This window comes from Zeus faber (genome assembly GCF_960531495.2).
Source record: "Zeus faber genome assembly, chromosome: 1".
In the NCBI taxonomy this organism is placed as follows: domain Eukaryota; kingdom Metazoa; phylum Chordata; class Actinopteri; order Zeiformes; family Zeidae; genus Zeus; species Zeus faber.
The window spans coordinates 34,351,242-34,363,647 of NC_137193.1; the positions used below are offsets into that span (position 1 = coordinate 34,351,242).

Consider the following 12,406-nt stretch of genomic DNA (forward strand, 5'->3'; position numbering starts at 1 on the left):
GGATATAAACGGTGCCAAATCTTTTCAAATTCCTCAATCCTATCCTTCAGAACATACCTAATTCTCTCCAGGTGTAATGTATTTGTTAGTTCTGTAAACCACTGTTTCCCTGATTGTACCTCTTCCTTCTTCCAGCACATATTTTAGTTTTTTAGCAATAATTATGGCATAAAAGATGAATGGGCACTGAACCAACTATGACAAGTCTTTGGATATTCCTAATATAATGAGACTGCCCCCCCCCTCAAAAAAAAACAAATTACAGTATTTTTGTATTGAAATTCCATTTATGCTTTTTAAACACATGTACAAACTAGGGATGTTAAAATGTGCCGACTAAACAACCAACTGGTTCCATGTCAACAGTAAAATCGAAAATCTTTTTTTTAAACTAACTGTACTGTTTACAGAGACTGGTCCGAAAAAGAGAAAATATCCAGTGAGCGGCAGTTGTGTGGACGAAAATGCCTTGTTGATGTCAGAGGAGAATGGGCAGACTCGTTTGAGGCGATAGAAAGGCAACAGTAACTCAAATAACCACTCGTTACAACCAAGGTATTCAGAATACCATCTCTGAAAACACAACACGTCGAACCTTAAAGCAGATTGGCTACAGCAGAAGAAGAGCACACCAGGTGCCACTCAGTTGTCAGCTGTCAGCTAAGAACAGGAAACTGAGGCTGCAATTTGCACAGGCTCACCAAAAATGGACAATAGAAGATTGGAAAAATGTTGCCTGGTCTGATGAGTCTCAATTTCAGCTGCGACATTTAGATGGTAGGGTCAGAATTTGGTGTAAACAGCATGAAAGCATGGCTGCTGGTGGTGGTATAATGGTGTGGGGGATATTTTCTTGGCACACTTTGGGCCCCTTAGTACCAATTGAGCATGGTTTAAACGCCACAGCATACCTGAGTATTGTTGCTGACCATGTCCATCCCTTAATGACCACAGTGTACCCATCTTCTGATGGCTACTTCCAGCAGGATAATGCACCATGTCACAAAGCTCAGATCATCTCAAACTGGTTTCTTGAACATGACAATGATGACAATTTTCACTGTACTCCAATGGCCTCCACAGTCACCAGATTCAATCCAATAGAGCACCTTTGGGATGTGGTGGAACGGGAGATTGGCATCATGGATGTGCAGCTGACAAATCTGCAGCAACTACGTGATGCTATCATGTCAATATAGACCAAAATCTCAGAGGAATGTTTCCAACACCTTGTTGACTCTATGCTTTGAAGAATTAAGGCAGTTCTGAAGGCAAAGGGGGTCCAACCCCGTACTAGCAAGGTGTATGTGATAAAGTGGCCGGTGATTGTATATTTATAATGCAACACTACTGTACTGCAGTTTTTATTAGATAGGCCGCTGCAAATTCAGTCATTTTTGGCAACAATAATCACAAACAAAAACTGAGATCCCTGATATAGTAATGAAGAAATCATACACACCCAAGCACTGACAAGGCAGGTATTCCAACAGCCGGCAGTCTGACTGAACAAAGGTGGTTTGTTTTTGTGCATTTATATATTAGGCTTTTCTCTCTAGAACACAAAGATAAATTTTTAGGGTGTACCTTTACTTCATGTAATGTGTATGTTTAAGTTATTCAAGGAAGAAATGAAAGCAAGACAATGAAGCCTGATGACCCCTCCCTGACAAAAAATTATCAAAAGCACAATAGCAGCTCATGGAGGCTCTTTTCCTTTAAGGTGGATGATATCCTTGGTGAGGAGAGCGACAACGAAAGTGAGGGGCGAGGAAAAGAGAAACCGGGGGACGAGGAGGTGGAGGATGAAGAGCAAGAGGAGGAGGAGCAGCAGGGAGCCAGGCAGAGCACAGGAGCAGGGCACAGTCCTCAGGTGTCATGTGCCATCATGGAGGCAAGGATCCCAACACCAGCCAGTGAGGCCATCCTGACAGCTAGTGTCCAAAGGTGAGACTCAGAGCTCCATTAAGGAATAGGTTCACTATTTTCAATCCTGGCGTTATTAAAATGTTGGTTTCCATCATTTAAAACTGTTCATAGCACATCCTCACTGGATTCTTACTATTGAGGAACTGCTGCTTCTCACTGTGCCTAAATGCAGTCCTGTAGGGCAAATATTTCCGCCTGTTAAATTCCACAATAGGGAACTCACGTTTTAGTCACAGGTTTACTAGTGTATTTTTTGTTTAGAATAACAGTCATCAAATTTTATTAAAAACTTAAACATCTTTACATAAAACATCTCAAGTGTCTGAATATGAGTTTAGAGGTTTCAAACTAAAACAATTTCCAATGGTGTTACCAATGGGGACAGAGCAAAATGTCTCTGGAAGCAATTAGACAAACCTACAACCAATCAGAGCAACAAAATGTGGGACGTAGCACTGAGCGACGGAAAAATGGTGATCAACCAGGTGGGCAAATTTAACTTTTACCAAATCCTTTCGGAGGTACGGAAAATACACCCTTCTTATCAACAAAAGCTTTTTAGAAAAAATATACCGTCCAGTTCATTTAATATTGTCGCAATAGTGGATTCAACAGACCCTTCTACATCAGCCATTTGGTTGTTAACAAAAATGTCTCAACGGCTCTCCTCTGCATCTATATCATATCAAACATGCCCCATATTAGATAAAAGGTTGTTATTGGCCCAATCCTGGAAAGTTGGGTGGAAATCTGTTTGAATGGGAAGTAAGCCAGACCTATTCTGTAGAGCAAATGCAGACCTGCCAACCTGCATGCATTTTGTGTACCAACCACGCAATTCTTCTTTAAAATACACACGTACAAAATTCCAGCTGAAAATAAGCAAAAGATATATATTTTAATTTGATTAAAGAAAAAAAAGTGTGTGTGTGTGTATGTGTGTGTGTATGTGTGTGTGTGTGTATGTATGTATGTATATATATATATATATATATATATATATATATATATATATATATATATATATATATATATAGTTATATATAGTTATATATATATAGTTATATATATATAGTTATATATAGTTATATATATAGTTATATATATATATATATATATAGTTATATATATAGTTATATATATATATATATAGTTATATATAGTTATATATATATATATATATATAGTTATATATATAGTTATATATATATATATATATAGTTATATATATATATATATATATAGTTATATATATATATAGTTATATATATATATATATATATATATAGTTATATATATATATAGTTATATAGTTATATAGTTATATAGTTATATATATATATATATATATATAGTTATATAGTTATATATATATAGTTATATATATATATAGTTATATAGTTATATATATATATAGTTATATATATATATAGTTATATAGTTATATATATATATATAGTTATATAGTTATATATATATAGTTATATATAGTTATATATATATATAGTTATATATATATATAGTTATATATAGTTATATATAGTTATTGTAATTTTGTTATGGAAAACAATAAATGAATCAATACAAAACTATACTGTACATTTATTGGGTATTTAAACTACATCCCTGGGATTGGACCAGATGATTTGACCTGTGGTTCTGTAAGCCTTGCCCTCCCTCTCCTCTCACTCAACATCCACTGAGCGCAGTGGTACTTTATTATCCACCGACACTGCATTGCAGAGGTAAAATGTAAAGTGCGGGAGTAATTAGCAAAAAATGTGACTCTAATGTTAACTTATAAAGTGTTCATCGGTAATAGAGATGCACCGATCAATCGGCCGGTTTTCAGCTTGATCGACCGTGACCAGCCGATCAGATATATTTTCTGATTCTGTACTGGTCAAATTTACACACCTGTGCTCATGTACTCATGTAAAAATGCTCCGATACTCAAACCTGATACCAACGTAATGTAACGTAATTGCGTAGTTGACACTCAGAAAAGAGAGAAAGAAAGAAAATGTCATTGGCTTCCATCTATTCAGAGATGCAGAGAGCAAAGAGAGAAATAATATTCTCCGATTCATCTATATTCACACTCAAGATTGTTGGATGCTGCCGGATAGCCAAAGCCAGTGGTTCAATAGCAAACAAAAATAAGAGCGGGGATAGGGGGCAGCCTTGTTGCATGCCTCTGTGTAGACTGAAAGGTTGGGTTATCAGGTTATTTGTTATTATCTCAGCTGTCAGATCTCAACACAGGAGTTTCAACCATTTGACCTTTTTTCCACCCACCCCAAATCCAAGACTTCCATTAGGTATTTCACTTCAATCCTGTCTAGGGCATTTTCGGCATCCAATGACTGGATGGATTTCGTCATCTTTATTATGAAAAGCCCTAGAACAAAGCCATTCTGAATCGTTAGAAATGAGGGACGGAACATACATTATACATTACATGAGCTACAGCATTAAAACCACCTGCTTAATATCGTGTAGGTCTCCCTCGTGCCTTCAAAACAGTTCTGAACTGTCGAGGAATGGACTCCACAAGACCTCTGAAGATGTCCTGTGGTATCTGGCACCAAGCTGCCAGAAGCAGATCCCTTAAGTCCTGTAAGTTGCAAGGTGGGGCCCCCATGAATCGGGCTTGTTGTTCGAGCACGATCCACAGTAGCTTGATCGGATTGCGATCTGGGTAATTTGGAGGCTAAGTTAATACCTTGAACTCTTTGTCATGTTACTCAAACCATTCCTGAACATTTTTTGCAGTGTAGCAGGGTGCATTATCCTGCTGAAAGAGGCCACTCACTTCAGCTGTCAGTGGTTTTAATGTTGTGGTTCATTGGTGTATGTCTCTAGCCTCTTTGCTGAAGCCTTACAATGTATTTTAGTGTCACAGCACATTAAGGATATGAGGCGATAGGACCCCCTTTCTGTAGGTGGCTTGTCAGGCTTTGGGACCAAGCTGATTAGTGCGGACCTTAAGGGTGGGGGCATATGCCTCGTAAAGCATGTCTAGTAGGTGCCATGGTTAAAAAAGGTTCAGACCTTGGCTCGTGAAAAGTCTTCATCTCTGGACGACGTTTCTATCTGTTCTGGCCTCAAAAACTTAGAAGAAAAAACACTGGAGCCGACCACAGTCTGTTGCGGAAAAGTTTATTTTATATCAGAGAGTCTTAATACAGCAATAAACTTGGAGTAGGCTTTGCGGAACCGACTGACTAACCAAATCTTTCATGCTTCTCTATATCCGAAAAGCACCCTTCTCCTATTACATGTTCTGCCCCTTTCATCGCCACAAACCATTCATAATCCTGTTACCAGTGTTTTTCTATTTTTTGGGGGAGTTTATTAACCGCATTCTTTGTTCGGTTGAGCCAATCCCAGCTCGCAGTCCTGTCACAAGGCGTTTTGGGGTGGTCTTCCAGACAACCAATCACAGCCTGGTTACTGGGCAGTCTCCGTTCCCGGAAAGTGTCCTTTTCACGGTTCCTGGAACACTTGCACCGTTTTTTATCAAATATGGGCATATTTCCTTTTCCTACTGTGGGACATGACCTTGAGCTCAGTCCTCTTTGTTTCAGCTGCATTTTTTCCCTCCTGTTTTGTAGAAGAATTAGGTTTTATAGCATATATTTTTAAAAGTTTTTTTTTATACATTTTTGTAGAAGACTTGGGTTATTTTATTTATTTCATTATTTCCCCCTTTTTTTTTTTTACATTTTTATACCTATATGTTGAGTATTGGTGGTTTAGTATAACATGTAATAGGTTACTTTCATGTGGGGTTACTAATTAACCACAGCATAGGGGTGGGAGCAATTTATCCGAAAACAATTAAAAAACTTCCATAGGCATCCATCCAATTCTGGAGTCATACACTTCTGACATTTCCTCAACAGTTTACTGTTAATCCAGTTCACTCTTATCTTGGTCCCTCATAGTTTGGATGTCTAACTGGTCTAGGAATTCAGACTGAAACTGTGTTTTATCTGGATATTCTGATCGATAAATGAATTCATAGAATGTTCCAAAGGAGGAGTTTATTGCAACTGGAGCTATTGTGTTGTTCCCATTTTCTAATTTTATTTGATTTATAGCTCTGTCTGATTGCATTTTTTCCCCCTGAAAGAAGCTTGCCAGCTTTGTCACCTTGGTCATAATAAGACTGTTTCAAACAATGGAGATTTGCGGCAAATTTACTACTATAAAGCTCATTATACTTAGCTTTCAACAAAAGGAGAACCTTGTGTTTCTCTGGGCTATCATTTTGGTATCGGTGTAACTCCAAAGCTTTAATTTGAACCTTGAGATTGATTAGCTCTTTAAAGTGAGTCTTTTGACCTAAAGCTTTAAAGTTTGACTCTTCTAATTTCAACAATATCAACCGTAGGGTGTCCACCTAAATGTAAACGAAGGATAATGTTTATTTCCATTCATAGTTTTCCTGTTATCACAATACCTCTTCACAACGTTTAGCCTATGACATTGCGCCGAGCACAGAGTGTTTGGCTGGTTTCTATGGAGACCCATCCAAGGTACACTGAAGGCTGGAAGACTTGAGACACGTGAGAGCCTCCTGCTAGGGAATGTGTTTGCGCTACACTGGCAGACTGTGAGAGTGCTGCCTTTTTTTTCATACTTCCATAATTAACATGTGGCTGGCCTGCCAGCCTACGCTGCTCTACAGGCCTGGACCTTATGGTGTGGAGTAACAAGCACACAGTGACCTTAGACCCTGTTTTGGTTAGTTTACAATGTTCTTGTTCAGGAGCAGGATGCAATACTTTTACCACTCACATTACAACCCTCTTTCCTAGATGCAGCAAAATCCTTGAAGACCTCCTGGCATACTTTCTGATCTTAACACACAGATGAGTAACTATAGAATGGGTCTGACCGCCACAAGATGGAAAACAACGAAAATCATTTACTCAGAGGACAGTGCTTTGACATAAGAGCTTAGTTTAACAAAGGGATGTATCTAAAGAGCTGCAAAAGTTATAAAAGGCTATTTCGTTATGTAAGACGTATGAAACAACAATGAATGAAAGAAGCATTAATCATTTGCATTTTCTATCACAGTGGACAAAAGAGGATTAATGGCACTGGATTGGGTACTTCAATTAAATAAAAGTCTAGTTAAAAACACGCAGCTCTTTCATCTTTAACTTGAACCAGGTTAATATGACATCGGGTTATTGTTTAGAAATGAAGATATACGAATGTAGGGTTAGGTGCAAGGACAAGTTTGAGTAAATATTAGTAGTTTGAGTCGATTGTTTGGTTTTTCCATGAAAGAATCTAATTCAGCGCCATTCTTTGAAGACACAAGCATCTCCTTTATACCCACTTCCAGGCACACTTGCTGATTATCAAACTACACAAAAAAGAATGGTTCATCTTGTTCTGGTCAAACAGAAAGTTTTTCTAGTTATTTTCCATTGCTTTTGCTCCTTCTGCTGGATAACAACTTCCCATTTTGTGAAGATTTTGGTAAACCCAGGGTGGAAGAGGAGTTGTCTGGTGAAGTAATTTACCTATCGAGTTAACTCAACCATCATTTCCACAGATAGGTAGATAGATAATAATAATAGCAATTATAACACAGTCATTGGTCTCAACTGAAATAGTATTTTGAACAGTCTTTCATAAATTTAAGCTCACAGGGTCTGCTAATGGGTGGATTTAATTTCACATGTTGCTTTCCGTCTTCCCATGTGTTATTACTCAATGTGCAATTTGTACCGTTTTATCGTATTGACTCGTCAAACAATAGCTGCCATCCTGTCGCTCAGGACCACTTCACCACTCTCTTATACTTGGCCAGAAAATACACATGGAACTGTTGCCAAGATACAGTAATGATGTGAATGTCTGTGTTCTTACTGTTACTAAGACTCTGGTTCCTTTCTACTCTTCTGTTTCTCATTATAATCACTTTTATACAAAAAGCTCTACTTTTAAATTGTTACTGTTAGGGGTCAGTTTTGGAGCACACTGGCCTATGTGTTGAACATTGTCTTTTTTGGGGATTGAAGCATAATTACAATCATGGATAGATTATATAACTTTGCCACATCCTACACGTGACAGCCCTTGACAGACCATTCATCAGTCCTCATCAAATTCATTTCCTTCTGAGAAGTGTTCCATTCTGTTTCTGTGGTAACCACCTGTGCTGACAAAACCCTTCCATTACGTTTACCCTATAATTTACCTTTAAGTGAAAATAAGAACAATGACCTCTTATCAAAACTGCCCTTGAACTGATTTTCCCTGTGCTCCATCTGAGATCTTGGCCTGACAAGTCCATTTGTGGCAGTTGGTCTTGTGGCTTGATGCTCCAGAATTAGATCTTATAGAAAATCTTTAAACCGATCTTTCAGCCCACTCCTTAACGGACATGTTGAAGAGACAGGTTGAAGGTTTGAAATGAGAAGTGGGTGGGTTGTATATCTCACAACATTATTGCAGTCTGAGATTATTTCTTGTGTTCCCTGTGCTAGAATGAGGCTGTTTGACTTCTCACACTGATGGGCTCTCCAAGGAGACATTGTTCTTTTTGTTATTGTCATGACCAAAAAAGGTCCAGACCTGGTCTAGTAAGAAATCTGGATCTCTGGACAAGTTCCTATCTATTCTGGCCTCAAAAAACTTGGAAAAAACACTGGAACAGAACAAAGTCTGATGCGAAAAAGTTTATTGTGTATCTAAGCGTCAAGTACAGCTATAAACAGTGAGAGGGACTCCGGAGTCCAACTAACAAACTGATCCCTTGGACATCCTTATATACCAAATAAGTTCTCTCTTCCTATTACATGTCCTGCCCCTTTCGGCGCCAGGAACCAATCATAGTCCTATTAACAGGGATTTTCTCTTTTTTTGGGTTGGTTTTCCAAACAACCAATCACAGTCTTGTGTGTGTGAACCAATCACAGTATCCAATCACAGTCCTGTTACCGGGCAGCTTCTCCTTTTGAGGGTGTCTCTGAAAGAACCAATCACAGTCTTTGTGTGGTGTGAACCAGTCACAGCCCCGTTACTGTGAATCTTTCTTTTTTCCTGGGGGAAAAGGTTTTTTTATGGTTACTAAAACTCCTGTGCCATATATGGGCTTATGACCTTGGCCTTTTTTCTTTGTCTCAACTCTATTTCGATTTTGCCCTTTTTTGGGCCTGTTTTTGTAGAAAACTTAAGTTATTTCTGTTATTTCATGACTTCCCTTTTTTGGGGTTTTATAGTATATATTTGAAAAGGTTTTCAGATACCTTGAATACTTGTGGTTTAGTATAACACATAATCATTTTCTTTTCATGTGGGGGTAGATGAGAGCACAGATGGGTTCGACTGCAGGGCATTTCTACCTGAAGCACCCCCGACAATGCTATTGGGTTGGCTGCAAGGTTGTCACTTGGGGGCCACCGTTCACTGGTGTTTCGCTCCTTTAAACCCAGAACACCTCTAGGTGGTGGAGCAGCTACAGGACGTCTCCCTGACGCTCCTTGCAGCCAACCCTTAGACGCCTGCTTTCTTGTCCTTTCTTCAGAGCCAGAGCCAAAAGTTTTTTTTAGCCCCCTCTGCCAGGTCTTGTGTGGCCTTCCTGAGTTTAGAGCCCGTGATCCGAGAGACCTCAGGAATCGCTGGGCGGATGCTCCAGTGTAGTATCGGCAGCCGATTTCCACTGGGTACGTGCCCTCCCCGGCTGCTGCCCTCCAACAATCTCTCGGTGCTTTAGACGATTGATGGCCTGGTCACCTGATTGGGTTGTGCTCCACTTACGACTGGTGCGAACCTGGGCATTGGCGTTACGGACGCCAGGATCCCGTGAGTCTCTCAGCTCGAACACGAGCCTCACCTTCTCCAGCTTGTAGCCCAAGCTGATGGATTTCAGTGGAAGCTTCAAGATGTTTCTCCCAAACAGTACCATGGTGGTCAAGCAACAGGGGAGGCCCAGCCACTTTCTGATGTAGTTGTTGGCTTTGGCATCCAACTTCTTGGCTGTAGATGAGTGATGCCACACAGCTTCAGCGGCGTTGGTACAAGGTGAACTGGTAACTCCAGACCTTGAATCTCCTGGCAGGAAGCTGTGGTCGATCTTGCTCAGACCCTCCAAGAGCTGGGATGTGACACGTGCTGCCATGTGCCTGTCGGAAAGGTCGGCTGTGTAGAGCCTTTCGAGGCTCCGCACAAGCTGGTCCGCCAAGAACAATTCTTCTCACCCTCGACAGAGTAGGAGATGTTGTGGCTCCTTACTGCTTTCCTAAATGAGAGACTGCAAAACTTGGCAGGTTTGATCTTTATCCATGCCCAAGAGAGCAGTTCCTCAAATCTTTTTCAGATCCTGGGGGATGGTAGCTCAGGCGGTAGAGCTGGTGGTCTAGTGATCTAAAGTTTGCTGGTTCGATCCCAGGCTCCTCCTGCTAGCATGCTGTAGTGTCCTTGAGCAAGACACTTAACCCCTAATTGCTCCTGATGGCTGCGTCCGTCGGTGTTTGAACAATTGTAAGTCGCTTTGGATAAAAGCGTCTGCTAAATGTAATGTAATGTAAAATCCTCGGACCATCTGTCTACCTCTAATCAGGATGATCTCAAAGGCTGCTGTGAAGAGGATTGACGAGATGGAGCAGCCCATTGCTATCCCTTTCTCCAGCTGGTGCCAACCAGTTGAGCCCGTCTGGGTGGAGTAGCAGATGTGGAAGTTGTCAAAGTACTTTGCTCCAAGGCTCGGGATGCATGGTGGTATGTGAAAGAAGTCGAGGGCGAAGTTGATGAGCTGGTGAGGAACCGACCTGTAGGCGTTTGCAAGATCCAGCCAAACCATGTGGAGATCTGATTTGTGGCTCTTGGCTGTTTGGATTTGCTCCCAAATCATGGCAGAGTGTTCCACACCGCTGGGAAAACCTGGAACGCCTGCCTTTTGGCAAGTGGGGTCAATGAAATTATTTGCCAGAAGGTAGTAGATCATCCGCTTTGACAGCATCAAAAAGAAGATCTTCCCCTCCACATTCAGCAGGGCAATGCCTCTGAACTGGCTGATGTCAGAGGAATTCTTCTCCTTCGGGATGAAAGTGGTGATGGCTCTGCTCCATGCTGATGGAATGGCTTGGGTTTTCCATGCGCTGTCATCAGCTTCCACAAAAGCCTGAGGAGATCTGGACAGCTCTTGTACACTCTGTAGAGTACACCGTTTGGTCCAGGGGCTGATGCAGCTCTCGCTCGCTCTACCACCTGTTTGACTTCAGTCCATTTGGGGGGGCTGGTGTCAAACAGTGACGAAGGCTCTGGTGGGTGGGGTACGTGCCCGGGTTAACCAAGGGGACACTCCCTTTGGTTGTCGCCGAGGTGGTCTCTGATGTAATCCTACAGTTCTTGCTCGGAGGCTTGCAGAGTCCCCGACTTCTTTTCCTCAAGGATGCCTCGGGCGTACTTGAATGGGTCCTGGAGAAAACTTGTCCATGCCTTCTCCTGGCGACTTCTGCATTTCCTGATCCTTTCAGCTCTTCTCAGGTGTGCAAGCCTGGCTCTGATCTGATTCCACAAGTTTTTCCACCCCTCCTTCGCGTCTGTGGCTTTCCTCCATGACTTCCGCAGCAGGCGTCGTTCCTTTACCAGCTCGCTCATCTCCCAATCTGGTTAGGAGTAACCCTCCTCCGGTGCATCTCTCCGAATCTTCCTTTGCCTTCCTCATAGAATATGTGACCAGAGATGTTCAGCTTGGCGGTTATGTTGCCTTTTAGGGTGTTCTGAATGGTGCTGAGTTGATGGTTGAAGTTTCCTCATGCATCCTTGTCATTGGCGTTTGGCCAATTGACTTTGGGTTTACGGGTTGGCTTCTCAGATGTTTCTCTTGTGGGTACTCTTTGATGCTCATGCTGTGGGTTAGGCTGATGTTGCGGCACATCCTCCTGGGGCGAAAGGTCCTACTCTGTCCAGATGCAATGGTGGGATCGGTAGCACTGTCCTGATAAACCTGGCCATGACTCCTCATCTCATCTGCTGCTGCAGTACAAGTTTGCATCTGGGTGCTGCCGCCGCATTTAGTCTTCCCCTGGTGGATTCTGAGGCCTGGTATGTTGTTACCTTGGACCACCCACAGCTGCATGCTCTCAGGGTCTTTTGATGGTTCGTTGTTGTCGTTCCAGTTGTTACCATGTTATCTATCCTTGATGGTCCATCTTCCATCCCGCCTCTCGGTGGACCGTCGGGTTGTTTCTTTCTTATTATTCTGCCTGTAGTTGATTGAGGGTGTCCAAGAAACAGCTGCCTCTCACACGTGTGAGAGCTGGGTAACTAACCCCTCCTCCTCTGGTGCAGTCTTTCCTGCTGCCAGCCAGTCTTCCCTGGCAGCCCACCAGACTTTCCTGGTAGTCAACTGCTCTATTCGCAGTAATCACTGGCAAGCCAGATTAACTAGATGAGAGCACAGATGGGTTCAGCTGTAGAGCATTTCTCCCTGAAGCACCTCCAA

At 41.6% G+C, this 12,406-nt stretch overlaps 1 protein-coding gene across 1 annotated transcript in view; it reads left to right on the forward strand.

Annotated features, from left to right (window-relative positions):
- ctdp1 (CTD (carboxy-terminal domain, RNA polymerase II, polypeptide A) phosphatase, subunit 1) overlaps nucleotides 1-12,406 on the forward strand; it is a gene marked incomplete at its 3' end in the record, with an annotated part of 92,365 nt that overhangs the window by 51,129 nt on the left and 28,830 nt on the right. Inside the window, exon 12 of the mRNA XM_080023917.1 lies at nucleotides 1,724-1,947. Within this exon, the coding sequence (XP_079880043.1) occupies nucleotides 1,724-1,947 (224 nt within the window). The remainder of the gene's footprint in view (nucleotides 1-1,723; nucleotides 1,948-12,406) is intronic.